The sequence below is a fragment of the Brassica napus genome, chromosome C6 (genome assembly GCF_020379485.1).
Source record: "Brassica napus cultivar Da-Ae chromosome C6, Da-Ae, whole genome shotgun sequence".
In the NCBI taxonomy this organism is placed as follows: Eukaryota; Viridiplantae; Streptophyta; class Magnoliopsida; order Brassicales; family Brassicaceae; genus Brassica; species Brassica napus.
The window spans coordinates 48,107,375-48,133,203 of NC_063449.1; the positions used below are offsets into that span (position 1 = coordinate 48,107,375).

At 39.0% G+C, this 25,829-nt stretch overlaps 5 protein-coding genes across 6 annotated transcripts; 2 read left to right on the plus strand and 3 right to left on the minus strand.

Moving 5' to 3' along the window:
- The first annotated feature begins 843 nt into the window (after window positions 1-843).
- On the plus strand, window positions 844-2,914 carry LOC106449504 (aromatic aminotransferase ISS1). The gene is made up of 7 exons (XM_013891255.3): window positions 844-1,132; window positions 1,211-1,258; window positions 1,375-1,563; window positions 1,647-1,803; window positions 1,889-2,054; window positions 2,144-2,252; window positions 2,327-2,914. The coding sequence occupies exons 1-7, from the start codon at window positions 1,070-1,072 to the stop codon at window positions 2,774-2,776; spliced, it is 1,182 nt and encodes a 393-aa protein (XP_013746709.1). The 5' UTR covers window positions 844-1,069; the 3' UTR covers window positions 2,777-2,914.
- A 3,827-nt stretch (window positions 2,915-6,741) lies between these two features.
- LOC111215024 (molybdate transporter 2) lies at window positions 6,742-9,281 on the minus strand. Of its 2 annotated transcripts, none has more exons than XM_048761661.1 (2): window positions 7,666-9,281; window positions 6,742-7,142 (listed from the first exon to the last, which is right to left on the minus strand). In XM_048761661.1, the coding sequence occupies exon 1, from the start codon at window positions 9,138-9,140 to the stop codon at window positions 7,761-7,763; it is 1,380 nt and encodes a 459-aa protein (XP_048617618.1). In that variant the 5' UTR covers window positions 9,141-9,281; the 3' UTR covers window positions 6,742-7,142; window positions 7,666-7,760. The 2 variants fall into 2 exon arrangements, with proteins under 2 accessions (XP_048617618.1, XP_048617619.1); XM_048761662.1 differs by having other exon boundaries at window positions 6,742-7,261.
- A 220-nt stretch (window positions 9,282-9,501) lies between these two features.
- On the minus strand, window positions 9,502-12,150 carry LOC106445944 (ADP,ATP carrier protein 1, chloroplastic). The gene is made up of 5 exons (XM_013887601.3): window positions 11,199-12,150; window positions 10,807-11,061; window positions 10,588-10,731; window positions 10,152-10,499; window positions 9,502-10,071 (listed from the first exon to the last, which is right to left on the minus strand). Exons 1-5 carry the CDS (start codon window positions 11,967-11,969, stop codon window positions 9,742-9,744), a joined length of 1,848 nt encoding a protein of 615 aa, XP_013743055.1. The 5' UTR covers window positions 11,970-12,150; the 3' UTR covers window positions 9,502-9,741.
- A 6,608-nt stretch (window positions 12,151-18,758) lies between these two features.
- LOC111211602 lies at window positions 18,759-20,399 on the plus strand. Its single transcript, XM_022712807.2, has 3 exons — window positions 18,759-19,088; window positions 19,178-19,675; window positions 19,746-20,399. Exons 1-3 carry the CDS (start codon window positions 19,010-19,012, stop codon window positions 20,276-20,278), a joined length of 1,110 nt encoding a protein of 369 aa, XP_022568528.1. The 5' UTR covers window positions 18,759-19,009; the 3' UTR covers window positions 20,279-20,399.
- A 1,155-nt stretch (window positions 20,400-21,554) lies between these two features.
- LOC106448223 lies at window positions 21,555-22,889 on the minus strand. Its single transcript, XM_013890140.3, has 2 exons — window positions 22,771-22,889; window positions 21,555-22,392 (listed from the first exon to the last, which is right to left on the minus strand). Exon 2 carries the CDS (start codon window positions 22,380-22,382, stop codon window positions 21,669-21,671), a length of 714 nt encoding a protein of 237 aa, XP_013745594.1. The 5' UTR covers window positions 22,383-22,392; window positions 22,771-22,889; the 3' UTR covers window positions 21,555-21,668.
- Window positions 22,890-25,829: the final 2,940 nt, after the last annotated feature.

Consider the following 25,829-nt stretch of genomic DNA (forward strand, 5'->3'; position numbering starts at 1 on the left):
GGTAAAATTGTAAACGAATTTATTTTGGTCACCATCGTAGTAGATTGCAAATTATGGTTGTTTCTGAGCATGGACGCCAATTATCTCTATAAATAATTGTAAATACATGCACAAAACACGAGTATGTGAAAAGCTACGTACATTAAGGAACTAGAACTAAAAGTCTTCACCACTTAGCACATGGGAGATTGGGAGTTACTTAAATTCAAACACAATAAATGTTGGATATCAAAATTAAGAAAGATATGCACCACAAACTTTAGCAAAAAACAAAAATTAAGAAAGATATACAGATCGTAGGTCGTAGTAGAGCTCATAGGAACGATCTACGGTTTTATCAAGAAAAAGCAGAAGAGTAGATCGGATGTATATTATTCTTTGTTAGATCTACAGAATTCAAACTAAACACAAAGCATACCAAAAAGGAAAAAAGAACAAAGAAATTTTCAAATTGGAGTATATATGGTCTTACTGACATTTAAATTCAACTTTTTTTTTAACTTCACATTTGACCCCGGGCATAAGAAACTCAAAAATATAGTTCCATGCAAAGTATGAGTAATATGATATGATCCACAGTTAAACTAATTTTGTAACAACAAAGTTGGGTTGATATAACAACAACTGTGTCACTGTGTGTGTATAATATTATACACTGTTACACTTACACACACACATATAGATGAAAGTCTGAAATGAATGGGAAAAAGGGTTCAAATATAAAAAAGATAGAAACAGAGAGGGCAGGTATGTGAAAACGAGGAACGTGGAAGTTGATCAATAATTCATTCAACGTCCAGTTAAGTTAATATGGGGCCAAACTGTATCTGAGTCAGAGGAGATGCTAAACAAAAGAGGCAGTTGAGTTCTTTTTCCCTTGAGAAAAAGTCATGAAAGTAAAAAGGCAAAAGGGAGTTGGTGTGCCTAACGCTGCTCATACCTCTTTTTCTCTCTCTTCAGGTGTTTTCCTTCGTGGAGTAGGTGCTTGCTTTACTCTGAACAAGTCTTCTTTACTCTTTATATCGAAACAGTTGGATTGGACGACCCTAATTGCAAAAGAAATATCGAAATGGGATCGTTGGAGATGCTTTCGAGGAGAACAATGGGCACAGATATGCCCGTCATGGCTCAGGTCAACCTCCTACTCGGAATTCGTTCGTGTTTTTTTTTTCTTTTTTATGTGAGAAACACTGTTGGTTTTTGCGTGCAGATTAGGAAGTTAATGGCTGAGTTGACCAACCCCATGTCTCTTGCTCAGGTTTGCCCCCTCTCTCTCTCTCTCTCTCTCTGTTTGGCCTATTGGTATGCTGATTCTATTGCCATGTCATTGCTTCATTGACAATAAAAGACACAATCGTGTTCATGTGATTACAGGGAGTGGTGCATTGGCAGCCTCCTCAAAAGGCTTTAGACAAGGTCAAGGAGCTTGTCTGTGATCCTAAGGTTAGCTCTTATGGACCAGATGAAGGTATTCCCGAGCTTAGGCAGGCTCTTCAGAAAAAGCTGCGTGAAGAAAATAAGCTAACTAAATCTGCAGTGATGGTTACCGCTGGTGCCAATCAGGTATACACGCTCTTTCCTGCCAAAAGTCTCTTCTTCTTTTAGTCTCTCATACTTTCTGTTTCTTTTTTTTGAGTCAAATGCAGGCGTTTGTGAATCTTGTTCTTATACTAAACGATCCCGGTGATTCAGTTGTCATGTTTCAGCCATACTACTTCAATGCCTACATGGCCTTCCAGATGACTGGAGTCACCAACATAATTGTTGGTCCTGCCCATCCACAGACTCTCTATCCAGACGCAGGTACCTCCTTGAATTAACATTTTTTCATGATTTGAAGTGTTGTAAAGTTGTAACTACTTGTGAATACCTTATTTTATTTGCCAAGACTGGTTAGAGAGGACATTCTCTGAGTCTAAACCGACCCCAAAGGTTGTAACTGTTGTGAATCCTGGTAACCCAAGCGGCACCTATGTCCCCGAACCGCTTCTTAAGAGGATTTCAAAGATATGCAAAGATGCAGGGTGTTGGCTGATTGTAGATAACACATACGAGTGAATTCCTCAACTCATTTGAATGTTTTTATTTTATTTTAATAATAATAGATGTAATACTATTAAGTGATCATTATGAAAATGGGCAGGTATTTCATGTATGACGGTTTAAAACATTGTTGCGTGGAGGGAGACCATATTGTTAACGTCTTCTCCTTCTCTAAAACCTATGGCATGATGGGTTGGAGGCTTGGATATGTGAGTGTTCCCCATCCTATATATTCACTTCCATATTGTTGATTTTGAGTTCATTTTACGTATATTACTTGCAGATAGCTTACTCAGAGAACTTAAAATGGTTTGCGAGAGAGCTTGTGAAGATTCAAGACAACATCCCAATCTGTGCCTCAATAATATCTCAGCGCCTGGCTGTATACGCACTAGAGGAAGGTGCTGGGTGGATAACAGAACGGGTAAAAGGTCTGGTGAAAAACAGGGAGATTGTTAAAGAGGCCCTTGAGCCTCTGGGGAAGGAGAACGTTAAGGGAGGAGAAGGAGCGATTTACTTGTGGGCAAAGCTACCAGAGGAAAACGGAGATGATTTCAAGGTGGTGAGGTGGCTGGCTCACCGTCATGGAGTGGTGGTGATCCCCGGGCGTGCAAGCGGGAGCCCAGGGCATGTGCGGGTGTCGTTTGGAGGGTTGAAGGAGGAAGAAATGAGAGCAGCTGCAGAGAGGCTGAGGAAAGGATTAGAGGAGCTGGTTCACATTGGAATGGTGTGACTGTGTGAGTGAGTTGTTTGTTAATAAAATGGGTCAAAAAAGATATTAAATTACTTTGGGCCTTAGAGCACCATTAACCTAACAACCAGGGTGCTTAAATTCTTTTTTTTTTCCTGATTATAAAAGAAAATTTTAAATGGACCAATCGCGGGCCGCTACGTGTCAGTGAGATCCGCCAACAGTGCAAGCAGCTGTGCTTAAACAGGCTACAAAATAGCTAGTGCTTAAAATTTTGTGGTCCCACCCTATGACCCACTCACTATTATACTCCCTCCGTTTCATAATATAAGTAGTTTTGGCTAAAAACACGAAGATTAAAAAAATTATTATGTTTTTAAAAAATATTTTATAATAAATAGGTTAGATGTAATTTAACCAATAAAAAATAAGTCTATTTAATTTGATTGGTCACATTGTATTCAATAAATGTAAAAGTTACCTAAAAATACGAAAACTACTTACATTTTAAAACAAAAACATTTTTCTAAAACTAGAAACGGACGGAGTATTATTTTTTTGTTAAGCACACCCCATATAAGCATTTGGGTTAACGGTGGTCTTAACTCTGTAGTAGCTTTGAATAAATAAAGAGTGTTTGTTTATTCCATAGCTGATGATTCTTCTTTTACCAGAAAGTCATTTATATTGGGAAACGAATTAATTAATGGTGTTATCATGTTATACACAATACTCTTTAGTATTACTTATCAAAATAATGTTTTCCATTCAATAAACGCCAAATAGGCCTTTTAATTTGTATAACCATCAGCCCATTTGTAAAAAAATATTGGATTAGCTTTATTCGATGCAAGTGTTTTGTGAGTAGAAGACTGCAAAGGAAAGTTAGAGCTTCAGTTATCTAGAAGCCGGAAAACCGGACTGACATAAACGATAGAATAAAAGCGATGTTAAGGAAATATACGAATGTAAAAGACGAATACAAGAACGATAAGAAATCGTATTCGTAAAGAGACATGGAGTCGAGATATGATTTCTTTCCTTAACTCAAAATATTCGCTCCGTTAGTGAGACGAGACTGTACGAATATAGAGTCCCAGGATACAACCATGACAGACGAATCACGCCTCACTCGTGATCGCCCTATCGAACTATAAACTCTACGAAACACTCTCTAGACTTACGTTGAGGGATCTGGTGATTTTTTGTTGCGTAAAAAACTTAAGGAAAAATGAAGGAGGAGACGAGTTTATAAAGAAGAGAAGACGAGCCATTTTCCGTAACTAATGCCGCACGTGGCGGAAATCTCTCGAGGATCTCGGAGGCGAGGCGTTACGAAACTTCCTCCGCAAGATCTTTTCTCGTTTAAACTTATCGTCAAGAAGAGAGACAGCGTGTTGGTTTTAAACGAACTACGTGTTGTTTAAAATAAAATGCATGTCGTTTTTCGGGAATTAAATGGCAAAACGTTGAGCTTAACTTGGTCCAAAAAGAATATTCTTATCGGTCCGGAGGCCCTCCACCAAGACCCAAGACCCAAGCCCAAGCCCAAGCCCAAGCCCAAGCCCAAGCCCAAGCCCAAGCCCAAGCCCAAGCCCAAGCCCACGCCGAGCCGGCCGGACGGCGGCGGCGGCGCGCGCGTGGGGAGCTCTCTCTTCCTCTGAGCTGTTTAACCTCTCATGTCATGAAGACATATATATACTCCTCAAAATCAACTCTACCATTCAATGTGAGATGTTGTTAACTTCATTTCATTAAAGCCAACAAGGCTTTTTGTAAGAACCCATAGGCCCATTTCATTTTCACATTTTGCCATATATTATTTGAGCCATTAGGCTTAATAATTAGGCCCAACAAGTTATAGTGGTGTAAGTATTCCTGACCGTCATACGGGTGACCCCAGTTCGAGTTCGATCCCCTGCAACGCCATTTTATACAGGATTAATATGTTTGTAGTGAGATGTCTTCCAAACTGCATTTTATGTGATCGGCCGGGAAGGCAAATAAAGAAAGCATGGAGAACCACCAAAGACACCGGCTCAGCTATCCAAATGGCAGAGTGGTCGAGTGGGGGATGTGTTAATTCAGGGAACCTGGGTTCGAATCCCCTTCTAAACCTAATGAAATCAAATCTTTTTTTGGGGAACCCGGAACCGATGAATGTTAAATATGTATATGTGATGTATTAATATGATGAATCATACATAGCAGAGTGGTTGAGTGGGAGATAGGTAATTGTGGGTAACCCGGGTTCGAATCCCACTTTAAACCAATTTAAAACAATTTTTTCTTCAATAAAACGACATCGTTTTGGGTTTAATTTCCACGTAATCATCTGTTAAGTTCACGTAAGACTCCATCAATATTTGACTAACGGAAACACGGTCAATGTATGAATTTACCGAAAAGTGATGGTTGACGTATGAAATTTGAATATAATTGGAGTTGAAGTATGTTTTAACACATGGTGTGAGTGTATGTACTGATCGGGACCGCTACCCCTTGTTGATGTATGAGTTGGCCGTTTTCCCGGAGGTAAAGGTAATAGACAATGTTGTGATCAAATCCTCTTGAATTTGAAAATTTCAATATCTGAAGGAAGGAAGGAAAATAAAGTTTGATGATTTAGCATTATTGGCCGTAAATGGTCCCGGATCTAAATTTGATATAAACACGAATAAAACCATTTTACGTGGCTTCTATCCTCTTATAATCAATATCAATCTGAGAACAGTTGAGGTTTTTTTGTAGTGTGCTAATAATATCTATGCTAGCTGGATGCAATGTAAAGGATGGGTTATGTCTGTGTGTGTTTCAGGTGGCGAGTGATGTGTTAACATTGAAAATGTGGCTAGGAGAACAGAAGGGTACAGTAGAGACGATCTGACAAACGTGTGCAGGTACGCGTCAATGAACGGGATGAGGCGTAAGACGGCAGGGAAAACGAGGAATGAGATAAAGAACATGTCAAATTAAGGAAGATATCTCTAACGATCCTATGGCAATGGCGTGATTTTGAATGTGATAGAAGTGTTGATGTGCATGGAGCAGTGGCTCAAATGTGAGATTAGACTCAAAGGAAAAGGAATCGCAAGAAAGGAACAAATACTTAAGCTGCTAGAAGAGGAAAATGCTCTTATGAGAGGTATAATTTCTGGTTTCTAATCTCTTTAATCTCTATGTCCATTGTCATTATGTTTTTTAGTTGGTTTACACTTTTAATGACCTTCACTCTTTTTGTTTTTCAAAATTTGAACCTGTGTTTCAAGTTTGAATGTTGCTGATTGCGGCTGTTGGAGAATGAGTATCAGTTTGTTGTTGTGTTTGCCTTCTTGTTGCCTAGTTGGTTAGTTCTTATTCTTTTGGCTTTTTGCATTTGCACTTTTAAATTTTTTTATGTCTACTTATGTTAAAATATGTATATATTTGTATATATTTTAACATAAAATTTGTATATAGTTTATGTTAAAACTTATGTGTTAGTCTTATGTTCTGAAATTTGTACTTGGGTACAATCGGTTTCTACAATCTACTCTCATGACCATACTGTACCAGAACAACACCGCTGGCCTACAGGTTTTCAGGGATGACGTGGGCTGGATCACCGTGCCACCTGTCCCTGGCTCACTAGTGGTGAACGTGGGCGACTTACTGCACATATTGACGAACGGAATATTCCGGAGCGTTCTTCACCGAGCTAGGGTTAACCACCTCCGATCTCGCTTCTCCATGGCTTACCTGTGGGGTCCACCTTCTGATCAAATGATCTCTCCGCTTCCCAAACTGGTTGATCCTCTGCAGTCTCCTCTTTACCCATCTCTCACTTGGAAACAGTACCTTGCAACCAAAGCTATCCATTTTAATCAGTCTCTTTCCTTTATTAGAAACTGTCTGTCTTTAGACCAAATCTCTTGATGTTTACTTTTTCTACTGGCTATAGTGTACAGTTTTAATTGAATCTCCTTAGTTTTCTAGTGTTTATTTAATTAAAAAAAAAAAAACTAAAGTTGCAAATCAAACGCATATATATTTTATTCATACATTATTACATTGACACTTGGATAAACATGCATTCATTGCGGCGGCGATGAGTAATCACCGATCAGAGGGGTTGGTTGGTTGAAGCCGCAGTAGATGTGGAGAAGATCTTCGCTGGATTTCTTCATGGAGTTGAGGTACGTCGTGCTCGAAAGGAGTGTAGCGGAGGATACACATGAAGCTCTTATCAGTATGCGATACACAAAACCCGTGTTTGCTTCCCCGTTTCTCTGTCTCCTCCTGTAACTCAGCATCCTCAACAGGTATCGTATCATCAAGATGTCTCGCCGAGTGTTTCTCCTCGTCAACCCCGTAGCTCTCGTACAACATCCTCATAGCTAGTGCCATTGCGTACCTATGTGTGGTCTGACTGCAAATATCAAACATTTGAGCTCAGATGTATCGACAAATACGAAATGGAATCAGAAAGCTCCTCCATTGCTTTTCGGACGCAGTTTTTGATCGTAATCCAGAGACTCGTTCCTGGCACTAGTTTTTATCGCGGGAAAAGTCGAGGATTAGTAAGCATTGTGAGTCCATTGGAGTAGATAACCAAAAGGTGTTATTAGGTAGGTAGGTGATGACGAGCTTAAAGATTAGTCTACAATTTAAACTTAAGAGTACTTTAGCGTTCTATTTATACAAATAGGTAACCAGTATATACTAAGTTCACCGGTGAGTGCAAAAACGATCCTTTGTAGAAGGGACAATCGTTAAGAGAGATCTTTTTATTTTGCTGCTTTCTTTAGTTTAAAGATTCTTAATTTATACACTTTTATTATATAAACATATTGGTTAAGGGTTTAACATTCTTTGCGCAAAATCGAAACAATACACTCTTGGAATTTAAAAATCAAGGGACCGCGTAAAAACAGAGCGATAAGGGTTCCAACCTTGCAAACAGAATGAGAATTGAGGCTGAGGCAGCAACTGAGAGAAAGACGAATTGGCTGCCATCAAATTTTGAATATTCAGACCTCAAGGTAAGTTAGGCCACATGAGAAGCTGTTTCGGAATCATCATTTGACCGGGAAAACAGAGCAACCGAGGAAGAGTCTAGCGTTCTTAGCTTCAGTAGCAAGTAAAGAACAACGCCACACCCAAACCCTAGGGCTGCGCTTGAGCCTGTCATTGACACGGCAGCGCAGACCAGCATGATAAACGAATCTTCTTTCGTGTTCATATCTTTGGAAGCCATGGCAAGTTCGATCCCTGCGAACAGCAAGAGAACCCCCAGTATTCCAATCGGAAACTGGCTCAGAATCCTCACAAACGAGTTCCCAAACACCAAACCCACAATCAGTTTCCCGACACCGAGAAAGACAACCGACAAACCACTCCTTGCGCCGAACCGATACTGCCCAGCTAAACCACCAGCACCGTGACAAACCGGCATTGCGCCAAACCAGCACCCGATTAAGTTCATCACACCAACGCTGACGGAGACCGTAGTAGCTGATAGTTCCTTGTCGAACAAGTCATTGGATAATTTACAGACAGCGATCACAGAGTTCAGCACAGAGAGTGGAATCTGAGGAATCGCCGCCCTTACAAACCCGATCTTCCAATCGTCCCAAGTGATTTTCAGGATCTTGAACTTTGACGGACCAAATTTAAGGTCTTTGAAAATGGAAGGATCGCGTATGAAACAGAGCACTAACCCGACAAGGAAGACAATTAACGCAGATGGAATCGAAGAGAGAAAACGCAGTCTCCTCCGGTGGCGAGATTGCGTTTCGTTGCTGGAACTCTCGGCGAAATCTCCATCTCCGGCGCAGTCTCTGTCGGTGCCGGAGCCGGTGGACAAAATGATGAAGAGAAGAGCAGCAAGAGCCAAGATAAGGCCGTCGAGGCCGAGCCAGGAACGGGGAGAAGAAGAGGGCTTGAGTGTGGCAGTGTCGTAATCATACCTGACGTATTTGATGGCGGTGAAGGCGAACTGAAGACCCTGAGAAAGCTGGACGCCTCTTACCACCGGGAGAGGGATGATGTTGTATAGGAAAGACATGGCTCCGGTGGCGCCGAGGAGGAGGAGCGTGGCGGCGGTGGATGCTCCGGCGGCGGCGATCTGAGAAGGAGTGAGATGCGGGGTCTCGGAGACGGCGACGGCGGCGATGGATTTCATGGGCTGGACGGGCATAGGGATGTCGAAGAGGAGGCCTGTGGCGATGTTGTAGAATCCTGTGAAGATGAGAGTGGCGGAGAGATCGAGATTCGAGACTAGTGTCAGGGTTAGAACGATGGGGATGAAGGTGCCAAGATCACCGACGGCGCCGGAGAGTTCAGAGGAAAGAGGGTTCTTGAGGCGGAGACGACGGCGGAGCCACCCGCATCGGTCGGGGAGAAGAGGAGTGGTCGTTGTCTCCATGATTGGTTCTCTCTTTTGTGTTGGACAAAACTATTTTTAAAATATATTGGGGAATCGTCGTCCCCCGGAGAAGTTGGATAAAAGACGGCTCTTCAGACAGTCGACTAGTCGTTGTTGTTACTTTTGGTATCGACGTGCCAGTATCAACTATCAACCATCTTAAATATATATATATATTATTTGCAACTTTTGTCCTTTTCAATTTTTTAGAATTGCGCTGAGGCCCTTACATCTAGATTCGACTGATGTTGTCCAGACCAAATTTAAAGCTCTTGGTCTTCTCTCGCTATGCCCACAGAATATCTCATATGAAAGTATACCTAACTTCACGCATACTTATTTCTCACCATGAATTTTTTTCTGAGTAAGAACTAAATCTAGCTTATTGATGTTATGACTTAACAATACACACAAATTTTATCATGGAACAAACTTATAACTGTAAAGACCAAATTGAACTGAAAAGAATGGGCTACAGACTAAAAAAAGAGTGGTGGTGCAAAAGAGAGATTGTTTGAGAGATTGGTCTTTTCTCACTCTCAAAATCTTATTTTTGATTTCATCCTTCATTCCTTTCCCCCTAAAAACCAAAAGCTCCCTTCTATATGTTGGTGGGAGCTGATTTCTCAGGTGAACTGCTTGAAGATTCTCCAAGGGAACCTTCATCTTGAGACACAACAGGGATCTTCACCGACGAAGCTCTCTCCATTTCCTTCTCCAGCTCTTCCTCAGACCTCAAAGCGTTGAACTGTCCCTCCAGCGACTTAGCTGCAGCTAACCAGGCAGTGACAATGACCAACAATATCATTCCTAGGTAGGGCGTTGAATTGGCTAGTGATCCAAATGATAAGATCATGAACTGCTGTATTAGAGCACCCCCTGATTTCCCCAACGGGTTGCATACCACGTCAATCGCAGCTTTCCCTTTAACCTGCAATAATTGGCACATCATCAACCTAATGAACACACAACTTATCTCTTCAACATGGATTCTCTTAAAATTTAGCAAACCTTGGTATCCTCATCCAAGGGGATATAGGCCATCTCTTTACAGGGATCGAACAAGCTGTACTTGGCACTCTTGCTGAATATATTCTGAAGGGCACCAACATAGACAGCTGCAAGTAGCGGAGTCATACCAAGCTTGGCAACAAGTGGTGCGAATGGGCCGCCAAACAGTATCAGGGAGAAGAAGGCAACGCCAGTCAATAGCAGAACAGTTGGGGTGATCTTTGCTGCTACTCCCCAGCCATATTTATCAAATACGTATTGGCTGAGAAGCATCATCGTGAATGTTGCAATACCGGTGCAGGTTGAGAAGTCCCCCATAAATGCTGAGTACTCGTTCGGGCTAGGAAACTGCACTCAGAGTATTATTAAGAAGGAATTTTTAAAAAAGCTAAGCATTGTGAATGCAAGGACGATAGATGAGGAGCTAGTATATTACCTGAGCTTTAAGCTTTGATTTCCAAGTGACTTCCACAAGGTTGATACTAATACCATACGCCACCACTAAAGTAGCAAGATCCCTTATGTATGGTGATGACACCAAGAACTTCAAGCTCTCTATCGTTCCCATCTTCGGTTTGTTCTGTAAAAGGAGAAAACAAATCAGAAGAGTCCTACTACTCATAAGCTGCAAAAAGAAAACAGAACAAACCGTTACCTTCTTCTTCTGGCTACGGGCAGGAAGCGGAACATATGTATTAACCCACCAATAGAGGAAACAGATGGCAAGTCCCATCCCAACCACAATGCTCATCATGGCTTTCAGTGAAACTGCCCATCCGTCAACTCCAGGACCAAGATTCTTTCTCAAGTTAGAGAAGTATTTCACCGTTCTTCCAGAGAAAATGAGCGCAACGTTGGCTCCAAGTCCGAATAAAGGATAGAATTTCTTGGCTTCATCCACAGTTGTTATCTGCAAGAGAGATTGAACAAATGCTACTATGAAACTCACAAAACACTGGCTTGTAAAACATTATAACAAACTCAGCTGCAACCAAACATGTCATTTCAAACCAACAAGATCACCATCGACAGAGCAGTATAGGTCACCTGATTAGCAAAGCCCCAGAAGAGAACAGAAATGACGACACTACCCCAAAGCTCAGCCATGACATAAAACAAACAGAAACTCCAAATCCTCAGGATAGCAAGAGGACCCATGAACCTTGGGCCGAGAGTGGCGAGGAGCTTATCAGCAAGAGCTTCGGGGTGAATATAGTTGCTGAGAGGGTACATGACGAAACCGAAGGCCCCAAAGTAGAGGATGAAAGGGATGATAACGGTGTAAAAGAGAGCCCTTTTGGAGAGAACATTGGAGAGCTTGGTGTAGAGGAGCATGAAGCCAATGGCCATAGGGAGATTGACCCACGTCTTCAAGAAAGGTATAATCTCAGCTGAGCTCCCTTTCGCAGTCACCACCAAGACGTCCTTCGTGTCCCTCAGGATTGTGTAGTTGAACAGAATGCAAAAGAACATCAACCCTAAAGGTATTATCTTTTTCAAGGTCGTGACCTCCACGCCGAAGATCTTCGGCGACGCTGAAATCGCCGCCGTGTCGCCTTCGCCGGCGGACGCTGCCTCCGCTTTGCATATGAACTCGGTGCTTCTCGCCTTGTGGGAAATGGAAATCCCGGGAAGGGTTGGCTCAAAGGATTGAAATTTCTGGTGGCCGTTAGAGGATAGAGACAAGGCAGGTGGATTTCTCGGTTTGGAGGCGAAAAGTCTGTGCTTTAAGCCGTGGGATGGCTGGAGAAGGCTCCTCACTCCGATGGGTTTGGCGGGTAAGGAGAGAAGTCCTCTGGTTTGTATCACGGTTGCCATCTCTCTCTCTCTACCTCTTCAGCAAAATACACAGAGAGAAATGTGAGAGGAGGATTGAGATAGAGAGATGATAAAGGAGTGGAAAGAATATAGTTTCTCTCTCGCCAATGAGGACATATTTACAATTGTGGTAAAGTTGTACAAAGGATTGGTTGGTTTTCCGCACCTGTAAAATGTTGCTGGAAGCTCACTGTGTCTTAATTATACTCGATAAGCTAATCTTTCGGATTAAAGTAAATAAAAGACTGACTGGTCTCGGGAAAGATGAAACCATGTGATTCTCTAAAAAAAAATGGGTCTGGAGCGAAGGTGATAATCTCCATTTCATAAGTCACACACGACCGTAATGACCTCCTAATTACGGGGCATTACTACTAATGAGGGTCTGTTGTTGGTGGCTATGACTTTTCTTCTTCTTTTGCGTTTGGTGGCCAATCTCTATAACTTTACCTAAATTGAATCACGTGTCTATTAAGTATTAAATAAATACTAGTTCATGTTTTCACATGGAGTTTGAAGCAGTGCTTGATGTTTTATACAATTTTAGTCCATTAGTTTGCGTATCAACGTAAAACAAAATATATATTACATTCCAGTGAAAATATTTATGTGATCAAAGGTTAAAAAAAAAAACAAGATAGATTTGGATTTATCATCTTCCTTGATTGGTGTGGATAATCAACTAGTCATCCACACTCCATTGTTTTGATGTCAATTTCTTCCCTTTTCAAACGTAAAAGAATTTGCATCCTCCTCCTCCTCCTCCAAGTTGACCGCGACCGCTCCCAAAATAAAGATGTCAAAAGAATTAAGATGACCAAACTTTTATATATTTTAGTGGAACTTTTTGGTCATTTTGAGCATTTTCTATGTTTGCTTTCGCCATGGTATGATTCTATTCCAATGGACCAGTTAGAAAACATATATGCGATCCACCCCCAGTTATACATATTCGTTGAAAAGGTTTTAAGGTGGTTTCAAATTTCCAAGAGGCGCATCTATCTAGCTAGCCTAGTGACGATGATGCGTCGTGTGCTTCAATGAAAGAGACGGCTCTGATTGTCACTGTTTCAACTTGCGAAAGAATTATCCAAGGGGAAAGGCATGCAGCGTTTTGCTAGCTGGCTGCTGCCTCCATTCTCAGTTTTCTCTTCTTCTTTTTTCGTGTGAGAAAAATTACAGTAGGACCCAATCAGACTTAACCTTTTACTACAACCCAACGGTAATGAGATCGTCCACGTGGGGAAATGACAATGGTTATTGATATAAGCGCAACGAGGCACTTTTTACACAGAGATGCAGTAGCATTACATATTAGACACTGTCCTCGTCTGCGTGTGTGTGGTGACAAATGCTAATAGAAAGAAACAACGGTGTTTCATGGATACACGTCATCACCTTCCTTTACATGCATGTGTCTTTAACACCTTGAGCTTTCCGGCTAATAAGATATTTCTCTCTTTTGTCTTTTCACTTCCTATGAAAAAAAAACAAAATTCTTGTGACGGCTCTGTATTTGCCACGCCATTTTCAAGACTCTCTTTTTATAGAAAATTATAATATCTTAGCTTAGGTGACTTGCATGGTTTACTATAAAACCTTTTTACCATTTCATAATTTACTATTGAAGTTTTACGTGTTGCTAATAGCTAGGCAAATACACTAAATAGTAAATAGTATGTGTGTTTATTTTTTTGAACATATTTTTCATATTAAGAGCAAAAGAGGAATAGAAAACATACAAGCCCATGGCTTCAGTTTGTTTTTTGAGTCTCAGCCCAGTTAGTAGTAACCCAAATCAAGAATCATTAGAAAACCCCTAAGAGCCCAAATATATTTTTTTTTTTTTTTGAATAAATGTTAAATTTTATTCAAAGCAAACTTTTGTACATCAAGTGCTTCCTATTTCTGTGTGAATATCAAAAAAAACTCTAAAGGAACTATACAAAATCCTTTCTTTCTTTATGAATTTGATTCTATTATCTCAAACCATGAGCTCAACCCCTCTTCAAGATACTTTTGCCCCAGACCCTTTACTAAGAGGAGTTTGAGACGAATTGCTTTGTCAACGAACTTTGTGATCAACTCAGTCGTTTGCGGTTGTTCTCTGTGTCTGCGGCGATTTCTTTCTCTCCAAACAGCGTGAACTGAGGCTTGAAACGCATACCGGAGGAGGAATTGCTTTGTTGGTGGTAAGCTAGCTTTTGAGACCATCGTAACAATATCGTTCCACTCTGAGGTAAATGCTCCTTGCAAGATACCTCCCACTAGAGACTTCCATATTTGGGTGGAGTATTTGAAGCTAAAAAACAGATGGCGACAGGTTTCATGTTCTTCATTGCAGAGAATGCAAACTGGGTTGACTGTTGTACTCCACAGGGTCATCCTATCACATGTTTGCAGACGTTGGTGCAGAGCTACCCAACCAAGAAGGAGAACTTTGGTGTGGACTGCTGAAACCAAATGCCTTTGGTCCACTCACACACTGGACGCGCGGAACGCAGCAGCCTCCATGTTTTCCTGGTAGAAAAAACATTCATATAAACCTCTTCCTTTTGCTTCCAAAGAGGGATGTCCTCTTCTCGGCTGGGATCAAGACGAAGGACATCAATCTCATCTTCGACCTGATTGAAAATACTCTCTTTGTGTCTACTTCTTCTTCTTCTTCTATGGTTATCAAGAACTTCAGAGACTGTTGCAGACGCAGGGATTCCCAACACAATGCTGCCTCTTTCTCCCAACACTTCCTGAAGGCGGCCAAGTCTCGACCAAGCTTCATACCAGAAGGAAGTATGCTGCCCATTTCTTACCTCCATTCGAAAGTATTGTTTAGCGACAGCTCTCAGCCGCAAAAATTTTTTCCAGATCCAAGACCCTGAGCTAGTAGTCTCCTTTATCGACCAAAACGAACCTTTTCTGATCAAGTAGCACTGCACCCATTGGACCCAAAGGGAGTTTCTCGCTGAATGAATCCTCCATATGAGTTTAAGCCTGTGAACTGTGTTCATTTCCTTTAGAGGTCGAAGCCCTAAGCCTCCTTCCTCCTTCTTTCTAAGAGCCCAAATATTAGAAAGAAGGTAATTTGTCTTTGCAAAAGACGGTGGAAAAGACCCAACGATCAGAATTGTTCAAGGCAGCCACTGTTGCATCATTACGGAGGAGACAGTTGGGTTTGTTTCTCTGAAAGAAAGTATCTTGTCTCTAATTTGGCGATCAATCCGGCAGATCAAAGCATATGAGGAGCGGAAGACGTCTCTATGTAGGCGAGCATTACGCTCAGACCAAACCCAGTAGAGACAAGCTTGCCAGCAGAGAATTGTTAAGTGTCCTTTAGGCGATCCATGGTTAAGTCTAGCAACTGGTTCATCACTCTGCTCCAAACGCGTTCCGGATTAAGATCGCATCGAGATGCCAATACACTCCAGATTCCCCAAGAGAAAGGACAATCAAAATACAGGTGATCGCGTGATTCAGAAGTTGAGTTACAGAGAAGGCACATCGGAGAGGATTGGAGTCCCCGACTAATAATTCTATATCTCGTCGGGCATCTGTCAAGAACAAATAACCAAGCGAGAAAGCTATGTCTTGGGATACCTTTCTTATTCCATATGATATGGTACCACGACACTGAAGGTCTTTGCGATCGAAGCAGGGCCGGCTTAACATCGTTATGGGTTCTAGGACAAAAAAAAAAATTTAACCCTCTAAAATTTATATTTAGATAATGTTTAAAATAATTTTAAAATTTAATCAGTAATATTTGTATATTTCGTGATGAAAATAAAACTATATGCATATCGAATATTTTTGGGCTCTTTTCAATTTTATTTATTATATTTATAATTTTTGTTATATAAAAATATAGACTTTTTTTAAAAAATTGGGGCCCCTTAACTATTGTTATACGGGGGGACACGGGTTTGGATCCGGAGCGGTCCCACCGCTTGTCTCCCCTCCTCAGCCGGCCCTGGATCGAAGGTGAACGTATACTTCTCCAATAGAGTATCTCTGAGTTGTTCTCCCATCAATTTCCCATTCATAATAATCTTCTTCTTCATTCAACAGGATGGTAGTGAGAACAGCATGTACATGAACCTGAGATTCCGAACGCTCCGGTGGTAAATACTAAATAGTATGTGTGTTCTATATAAATGAATAGTGTTCTTGGTTAATAATTTCGGGTTGGTCGCAGTGCCGGTCTTGAACCCATTCCTACGATACATACGTATGGGGCCCATAATTTTTTAACTCTTTGAAACCAATTTTTGATTGTTGTTTGATGTCGAAGTGAATAAACTTGTGGAATTGTCTAAAAACAAAGAACAAAACTAGATCTTAAATATCTCACTATCTAATATGAAATTAATAAGAAGATAAGAATAGTTAATCAAACTTCAATAAACAAGACTTAAAGAAAAATAAAACTAAAAAGCATAGAGATTTGTTATTAACTTTTTTGTTATTTAGTTTTCATATTTATTTGATTGAAGTATCGGGAAAACATAAAAAAAAAAAACTAATTGGTTTGGCTATATTGTGGATTAAAAGACATGATTAAAACCTATAGCTATATAAATTTGTTAGATGAATTTCTAAGAAAAACAAATAAAAAGGTTTGATAATTTCTTGTTAATTATAAGGATGCTATAAATTTATTTTGTTGCATAACAAAACTTTACTAATTTTAGTTTTTGTGTTATTTGGGGTCTCAATAATTAGTTTCGTATTGGACCTCAAATATCTCATGTTTGGTACTGGTTGGTCGAGAAATTTAGGTGTTTAGTTAGGACCGTTTTCAAACATAGTAATCTTCATTTTTAGCAAAACTCATCTATACTATTATTTGCAAAGTAATTTTTCGCATTCGAATTCTCACGTTAAAAGTTAGACTGGTTAATGTCATTGTTATCCTTAATGAATTTTATATATTTTTATCATATAATTAAAAAAGAATTTTACATTAATAATATTAGACTTTTTAAAAATAAGACAATCCTTATATATTGTGTTGTTGTCTTGAAATAATAATTTTATTATAAATTTTTTTAAAAATAAGATAGAAAATAATTTATAATCAAATACTAATAAAAACATACCAATAGTATGATGTTTGATTTAATTTTTTCGAAAACATAAATAATAAATTATCATATTGGTTTATTATTGAATATAACATAAATTGATAATTATTCACAAGAAAATTATGTCGTGCGTATGCGGGTAAACCACCCTTTACCTTGAACCATTTGGTTTCACGAGTCGCTACTTATACCATAGTCTTCGTCAAGCCCCCTAATCATTTAACCCTTTACCTTGAACCATTTGGTTTCACGAGTCGCTACTTGTACCATAGTCTTCGTCAAGCCCCCTAATCAACGGCGGGAGATAATAGTGGTTTACAAAGCACATGAATTTTAATTATTAATTAAATTATACAGGCTTCTATTAACAAAGCCCGATAATAACTATATAAGTAAGCCCAAATAAAGCCTAAACATCTGGCCTGAGAATGCTAACCCCTGATATTTGGAAGTAAGTAAATATATATATTTTTTTTTCTTTTTCTTGCTGTGACAGGTTGAACCATTCTATATTTACTTAGAGCATGAATAACGGAAGATTTTAAAGTGAGGTTCTTAGCGTTAAAGTGAGCTTTTTAGCGGAATATAAGAAACCGTCTCTTAATTTTTAACTAAAAAAAACTAAGAACCGGTTCCAAGAATTCTCCATTAATCATGTTCTTAGACCATGATTAACCCCGGGTTCTTAGAGTGAGATTCATAGCGGAAATTAAGAAACAATTTCTTAACTTTTAACTAAAAAAACTAAGAACCGGTTCTTAAAATCCTTATTTATTTAAGAACCGGTTCTTAACTTTTTTAGTTAAAAGTTAAGAAACAGTTTCTTAACTTTCGCTAAGAACTCCATGTTAAAAATCCCGGGTTAATCATGCTATTATATAGTTCAACATATCGATAATTGCGAGAAGTCAAAACTCTCTAGCCTCCTTGCATGTGCTTCTCTCCTCCAACTATTTTCGTAATATATGTCATGCCACGTACATAAAATTAAAGATCTTAATGTTTTCAATTAAAAAAATAAAGATCTTAATGTTCCCTATCTACTAAAGAATTTTACACAACAATATCTTGCTCTTGTATTGTGTACTTAATCCCCTATACATCTTCCAGATGCTTTTTTCATTACATAACTAATAATTTCAACACAAATAATAATGACACTAATTGCTAAGAAAACTAAAACTTATGTCTTGTAAGTTAGTTTTATTGGGATGAGTTGGATTGTGATAGACTAATCTCCAACATTTTGGAATATTAATGGTGGAAGCTTCTAATGCGGTAGAGTCGGCAGTCGTGCCTGCACCAGAAAACAACATATCCCTCTCTTCACGTGTTCCTACTTCCTCCTAGTGTGATCATTATTTTACATTTATCATGTATCATTGGTTCATTTTGACTTCATCTTTTAGTATGTAATTTTCTTCCAACCAACAGCATATAAATATTCGTGGCAATATAGGTTAATGGACCATGTTGCGTTATATACGAAAACAGAATATAACAGACATTAATACATAGGCTATAGTTATTTTAGTATGCTAATGATCAATCGTCATGACATCTCAAAGATGCATTATTTCAATTTTTTTTCAAATCATGTCATTATATATAGCTAAAAGCTGATAAAATAATGGGTTTTTTTTTGTCAACAAAACTTTAGTAGTATAACTGTTTGAAACAATCGAGATCTTAATAATATAATCCTTGTTAAAAGAAATTAAAAAAAAATGCATTGAAGAAACCGAGTTCCTAATCACGAAGTCAATGTTTCCTGAGCTAGCTGTATGTGTCTAGGTAGCATCTAACATACAGAAACCAGGAGGATGCTTCCAGTGGCATTCATCAAACCGGTGTTATCCTCACAAACTCAAACCCATAAAACCCCCCATCTTTCGCTACTCTTTGAGATATATTAATTCACCACCTTCCATACTCATCTCTCACCCGAGATAAGCCACAATGTACCAAGAAGTCGTACTTCTCTTAACTCTACTATGCGTTTCTTCCAGTGTTGTCATATCGGGCCCGATCAGTGATGGTAGTGTAACTCCAAAGCTCATCATCTAACACACTATTTTTGTTAAGTTCTCAAATCTCTAACAAATTATTCATGGTTGGTGGTTTCAGGTTTATTAGCAAACGGTAATTTCGAGAAGGGTCCGAAGCCATCCCAACTGAAAGGATCCGTTATTAAGGGACGAACCGCCGTGCCTAACTGGGAAATAACCGGTTTCGTGGAGTACATTAAAGCTGGTCAGAAACAAGACGACATGGTCCTGGTCGTACCGGAAGGCTCCTCCGCCGTAAGATTAGGCAACGAGGCCTCCATCTCCCAAAAAATCTCAGTCCGCTCAGGCCGTCTGTACTCGATTACGTTCAGCGCCGCTCGAACATGCGCTCAGGACGAGCGGCTCAACATCTCCGTCACTCATGAGTCCGGTGTCATTCCTATCCAGACCATGTACGGCAGCGATGGTTGGGACTCCTACTCATGGGCTTTTAAAGCTGGTGGATCCGAAATAGAGATCAGGATCCATAATCCGGGTCGTGAGGAGCACCCGGCTTGTGGACCATTGATCGACGCCATCGCTATCAAGGCTTTGTTCCCTCCCAGGTTCTCCGGAAGTAAGTAAACCGGAAACAAGTCATATGTCTTATAGCAAAAACCGAAACATGTTGATATATGTTTTTTCAGATAATTTGATAAAGAACGGAAATTTCGAAGAAGGACCTTACGTGTTCCCCAAGGCAAAATGGGGAGTACTGATACCACCTTTCATCGAGGACGATAACAGCCCGTTGCCTGGTTGGATGATCGAGTCTCTTAAGGCCGTTAAGTACGTGGACAAGGCTCATTTCTTCGTCCCTGAGGGACACCGAGCCATAGAGCTAGTTGGAGGCAAAGAGAGTGCCGTTTCTCAGATAGTGAGGACGTCACTCAACAAATTCTACGCCCTCGGTTTCAACGTAGGAGACGCAAGAGACGCTTGCGAGGGACCAATGGCAGTGGAGGCGTTCGCTGGAGGGAGGAAGATCCTGGTGGAGTACGCGTCTAAGGGTAAAGGCGGGTTTAAACAAGGGAGGCTTGTGTTCAAGGCTGTGTCTGCGAGGACTCGTGTCACTTTTCTCAGCACGTTTTACCATATGAAGAATGATCACTCTGGCTCGCTATGTGGTCCGGTTATAGATGACGTCAGGCTAGTGGCGGTTAGGACACTTGGAGGATGAGACCGGATCATGTTCTAACTACCTTATGGTTTAAAGTCAAATGTACGGGATCATAGTAAAATGGTTGATTGTAATGTAATTTTGTTTCAAGATTTACATAATAAAATTCAAAATGGATAAATCTCTCTTGTTTTTCAACCTATGGGTTTTGCACACGTCATATTCAATGAAAAAAGAAAGATTAATTTTCGAAATTGGGAGTATAAAAAATGCGGGAAAACCTGGCACGTACAAAAAAAAAAAAAAACGTCGCACGGGCCAAGTCGTAGGTCATGAGGAGAAGAATCATTTAATGGAATCTGAAATCAAGCTCGCGGCACTCCTCCTCCGTTTCCGCTTATGGTTAGGTTTTGTCTCGCCAAATGGGCTTCGCTGCAGATCTGGATTGATTGTCTATGAATCTGAATGGCATTGTTTAGAGACGTCGATTGATTGATTGATTAGTGGATTTGACATATAGGCTGCGGTTAGATCGTGAAACTGGGTTTTTGGTAAATGATGGAAGGGATTGATTGAATTTGTTTTCACTCGAAAGAAGCCGAATTGCAGGTTAGGTTGGATTGGATGATGATGAAATGAAATGCTACTCGGGGCTGGGAGGGAGACTAGATTGAGATTGTTTCTTGCTTTAATCTGCTATCTATTTTCCATTACCCTTTTTATAGATAATATATATCATCAGATAGCACTCTTGATTTGATTCTGATTGCTCTGCTCGATATAGACTGAAGGGTCCTTTCGGACAAATGTTAGTGTGTGATTGAAAGAGAATATTAGAGACTAAAGCTCTCTCTCTCTCTCTCTCTGAGATTCTTGTCTGACTGTTATCACCTTATTATATTATTGTCTTCTCTCCTTCTGTAGTCATGAGAATATTTGGTGAAGAAGGCAAGTCTTGCTCTCATTATGCATGACCACCTCCGTAGAGCAACAGGGAGAGAGATAAGTATATGATGAGTTTTGATTTGTATTCTCAACGGCAGAGGATGAGCATGACCTTGTCTGGTTTTGAGTGCCTTGCCCTGTCTGTTCACACTACTTTAAGGTAACCTTCTCTTTAATCTACAAGTAGACTTAGTTCCATAAACCGACCAGCGGATATGGGTTTCATGATTAATAGCTTCAAGTGGTTGGTCCCTGACGGACATGGCGTTGACCACCACTGAACTCATACAACTGATAATCTAGTGTCTAATAAAGAGTGTGTTGGCTTCTGAAGAGAAGCCCCCTTGGCTTTCTCTTTTGTCCATCTTCCTCCTGTTTGCAAATAACTGAGCGGTTTCTTTTTGCATTTTATTTCATTATAAACATTAACTTTTCATCAACAAAAAAAAACTATTACACTTCAAAAAACTTTGAACAACATTCAAATTTTTGGGTTCTGAATTCTTCAGGAGGGAGTCCAACTGGGAACTATGCCCATCGCTTGAGTATCCACTCTTGTTGGCATGTGAGTCAAAGCAGCAAAGAAATAGTTCCGCACTACTCCATTCACGCTGATCTGAATCACCGGATGACGAGGAAGCTGATGATGCACGGGGGTATTATGCGGAAGACCCGCTGCAGTCATGATTTCAGTGTACTCAGCAGCTCTCTGCATCTCATCCCACGCCCGCTCTCTCACTGGGTCGACCAAGGGTCTGCTGTAACGGGGATGATCAGCTTTCAAGTGCTTCTCTATCTGAGTGTAAGTCCCCGAGAAGGTGCAGCCGTCAAAAGCGCAGCACCTCGGTTTAGCATTCAAATATCTCCTTGCAGCCGACACCTTGATCGTCTCTTTAACCTCTCCTCTGCAGTTAGGACAGCGTATGGCCTTGGTTGAGCGGCTCCTGTTTTTTCTGCAGTACTGCTTGAAACAATTGGAGTGACGACCACTGGTGTCGCACATGTAAGTACAGCACCCCTTGGAGAAAGAAGAGCACTTCAAGAGGACGGCATTGTGTGGAGGTTCCATGCAGATTACACACTTGATGTCCTCCCACTCGCCTGGGCCTTGAGTCTGGATAGGCGACTCAGGTTGGATCTCTCTTTGAGTCCTTGAAGAGCGAAGCGGGTATGGTGACACTCTTGTCATGTTGCTTGGCACTGGTCTCTCCTTGGGCATTTCTCCCCTTCTGCTAAATCATATTAAATCAATTTCAAAACCTTTTCTTTTAAGGCTCGAATCAATCTTGTACACAGATATGTTTAAGCAAAAAAAAAAAAAAAACAACAACAGCACGGTTGGATGAACAAAATAATTGAAATAAAACACTTTATCACCCAAACAAACAAACCAGTAATAAATTGTTTTCGGATGATCATCTCTCATTAACGACGTCACCACCGCATTCTTATTCAGAATCACAATTCGGACCGAAAACGGATTATACTATTCGATCATAGTAATCTAACCAAAGATTATCATTCTTCTGATCAGACCCACAAAGTACACAATTTCATCAGATCGGACGATGAGACAAATAAAACAAGAGCATAACATTGATTTTTACCTTAGATTCGGATTAATTATTGATTTTTCTTTCTCTCATATAGAGTTTGGTCTGAAGCGGTGAATGGTGAGTGCCTGTTTGTGTGAGTTCTGTCTTCCTTTTATAAGCTGCCTCCGTCTGTTCCAATTTACCATCCTACCCCTCTGTTTCTCTCTAGTCTCCACCCTTTCCTCTTCTTTACTTTTGCCAATGACAGCCAAAATTGTCTTTTCTTTGTTGACAATTATGGAGTTTCCCTACAATGGGATGACCAAAAGCAAAGAAATCACCTTCTTTTGTTTGTAAACAATTTGAAAATAGATGTATATCTTTTCAATAAAATGTATCTTCTTATCAAACTAACTAACAACTGATAAAAGGAAAAAATAACTATACAAATCTCACTCTTTCTTATTATTTATTAAACAAATGAATCCAATTACAGTTATTGTACTTTAAATATGAATCTTTTAAATATTTCACAAGAGTTTTAATTAGATTTTATATATTTAATACGGCGCTCCCAATAGTCAAAACTACTAAATAATAATTTATTACTCACACATATATATTTTACATTTTAACATAAATTATATTGTGCTTATACTAGTCAATTTTTTTAAGAGAATATTATTACTTCCATTAGTATTTTACTAATGTTTTCTTTATATAATACTTTTGGAAATGGTCGAACAAATGGTAAAATGAAAATAATAATATATCTCATTTTAAGAAGCTTAGATATATAAATTAAATATATTTAATAATAAATGTTATTTTAAGAGTTTATCTTAAAAAGAATCGTATAATTTTTTTTACTGATCATAATAACCAAAATACCAGACAACAATTCGATACTCCTATATATTTTTTTTTATTTTACTAACATCCAACTAGTAGTATTTTTTTTTTGAGAAAATAAATTATTAGTCACACTCGTATTTTACTTACGGCACTAAACTCAGTGTATGAGTTTTGAAAAGGATTAATTAGCTTAATATATAAACTCAGCGCCATGTTTTTAACTTTTGTAAAATTATATAAAATTGTATTACTTTTTTACTTAATACATATTTTATTTTAATGCAAATCATTTGGTATCAACGTTTTTGTTTTAAAACTAGATGTTGATATTAGTAAAAAAATAGTAAGTAGCCTTATTTTAATAATTTTTAACTTGTTCAGTTAATATTTTTTACAAAGTTACATAGGTATAAGTTTCCTAATTGTAACGATATTAAATATCAAATATCATTTTCCTAAATACAATTTATGGTAATTAATAAAAGTTATTATCCAGATTCAAACAAAAATGGAGCTTCCTAAAGAAATGGCTGGATGAACAAATCAATACATATACCAAAATGTACTAACCTTTGACTGTATAACTTCTGCAACCTTGCCAAAATATTGATATTGAATCGTTTTTTTGTATTTAATGTCTTTCTTTCTGTTTATGTATCAGTGGACCACCATAATTGATTGTGGTTGCCCCCTGGATGAGAACATATTCGAGTTGGGCTCGTAAAGTAGAAAAGAAAGATATAATCTGGGAACTTAACGGCCCACTAGAAGGCCTTGTATGATTTATTATTGTTTTAACAGCAAGAGGATAACGTATTCTGTGTTAGGGCTAGGCTCAGAAAAATGGAAAGCTGTAAGACCGTGTGATCAATCTGAGCCCATCCACCTCAGTGTCTTTAAGATCAATCAACCTCGACAACGACATGCCCATGTTATCCAAAGATTCACAATTCAATCTTCTTCTTTTTTTCTGTGAAAACAATTTAATCTTTCGAAACAACGTTTTTCTACAATCTAACTCCATTAGTTCATGATCAAAATGGACCATTTAGAAAAAATGCAATGAGTCAACAACTTGATCTCCATACCAAGAAAAGCATCAAGTATCTGAAACTAATGAGAGACCAAAGAAACTACGAAAATAGTGTTTGCTTATATGAATATCTCAAGAGACCAGAGACAGCACACTGACACTCATCATCGTATCACAGTTTCAGTCATTCCAAAACCCTTACGATTCCCAAACTTGCATCATCGCTATCCAGGTAATCTAAGCACCCTTCCCTCAGATTATGATTTATATTTGGCACTATTTTTTGTCCATTAAACATGCTAGGGGAGGTCATGAATTCAACGTTTATACCAATTTGAATTTGCAACTGAATCATCCTTCCTTGTACCTTTGTTGTTAGTTGTTACCCTCTGACCATCCATCCATAGCTAATAGGCCTCACGTCTATTCTCTCAACTTGTAAGTTTTTTTTGGTAATCATATTAAACTCAACTTGTAAGTAATACCTTATGTAATAGGCTGTGCATTCAAAATATTTATTTATTAATATTAATTATAAATCACTGCATTGTTTTTCTTGTGTTTTAGTTTTGTACTCATGATATTGAATTCTGATAGATTATTATTCATCATTCAACTACTTTAACTAAAACCAGTTTAATTATGAAATTTTTATTTAGGCGGAAAGTAAATATACTTTTGTAATCAATTCTTTCAAGTTTCAAGTCTTTTTACATGCACTACCACCTACCAAAATCAAGATACTACATATTAGGTATAGAGGACCAATCATATTGAAAAATTATTTTTGTAATAACATTCTAAATCATTCAATTATTTATCACGTACTGGCATCTATAAATGATCAGAAACGTACGTACATAGTGGATGATTATGCACGTATCTTTTTCTTCTTCAAAGCTTCCAGAGAAACCCTTAAAACGTTATTATCTACTGAATGCACTGAATATCATAGGGTGACAAAAGAAACAGAGCCCCCGCCAGTTGATAAAAGCATGAGAGTGATGATGAACGTGAAGCACTCAGATCTCCCGCTGCTTGCCGTATAAAAAAACATGATTAACCCGGAGTTCTTAGGACGGAGTTCTTATCGGAAGTTAAGAAACTGTTTATTAACTTTTAACTAAAAAAAACTAAGAACCGGTTCTTAACGGTTCTTAAATAAGGACTTTAAGAACCGGTTCTTAATTTTTTTAGTTAAAAGTTAAGAAATAGTTTATTAACTTCCGATAAGAACTCCACT

Bases quoted from the DNA above. Each gene is read 5' to 3' on its own strand.
- LOC111211602 (XM_022712807.2), top strand. From the start codon at position 19,010: ATGTACCAAGAAGTCGTACTTCTCTTAACTCTACTATGCGTTTCTTCC. The intron at 19,089-19,177 runs GTAGTGTAACTC...TGGTGGTTTCAG, and splicing joins ATCGGGCCCGATCAGTGATG to GTTTATTAGCAAACGGTAAT. The intron at 19,676-19,745 runs GTAAGTAAACCG...ATGTTTTTTCAG, and splicing joins CCCTCCCAGGTTCTCCGGAA to ATAATTTGATAAAGAACGGA.
- LOC106445944 (XM_013887601.3), bottom strand. From the start codon at position 11,969: ATGGCAACCGTGATACAAACCAGAGGACTTCTCTCCTTACCCGCCAAA. The intron at 10,732-10,806 runs GTAACGGTTTGT...CTCCTTTTACAG, and splicing joins CCCGTAGCCAGAAGAAGAAG to AACAAACCGAAGATGGGAAC. The intron at 10,500-10,587 runs GTAATATACTAG...CTCTGAGTGCAG, and splicing joins AATCAAAGCTTAAAGCTCAG to TTTCCTAGCCCGAACGAGTA.
- LOC106449504 (XM_013891255.3), top strand. From the start codon at position 1,070: ATGGGATCGTTGGAGATGCTTTCGAGGAGAACAATGGGCACAGATATG. The intron at 1,133-1,210 runs GTCAACCTCCTA...TTTTGCGTGCAG, and splicing joins ATATGCCCGTCATGGCTCAG to ATTAGGAAGTTAATGGCTGA. The intron at 1,259-1,374 runs GTTTGCCCCCTC...ATGTGATTACAG, and splicing joins ACCCCATGTCTCTTGCTCAG to GGAGTGGTGCATTGGCAGCC.
- LOC106448223 (XM_013890140.3), bottom strand. From the start codon at position 22,382: ATGCCCAAGGAGAGACCAGTGCCAAGCAACATGACAAGAGTGTCACCA.
- LOC111215024 (XM_048761661.1), bottom strand. From the start codon at position 9,140: ATGGAGACAACGACCACTCCTCTTCTCCCCGACCGATGCGGGTGGCTC.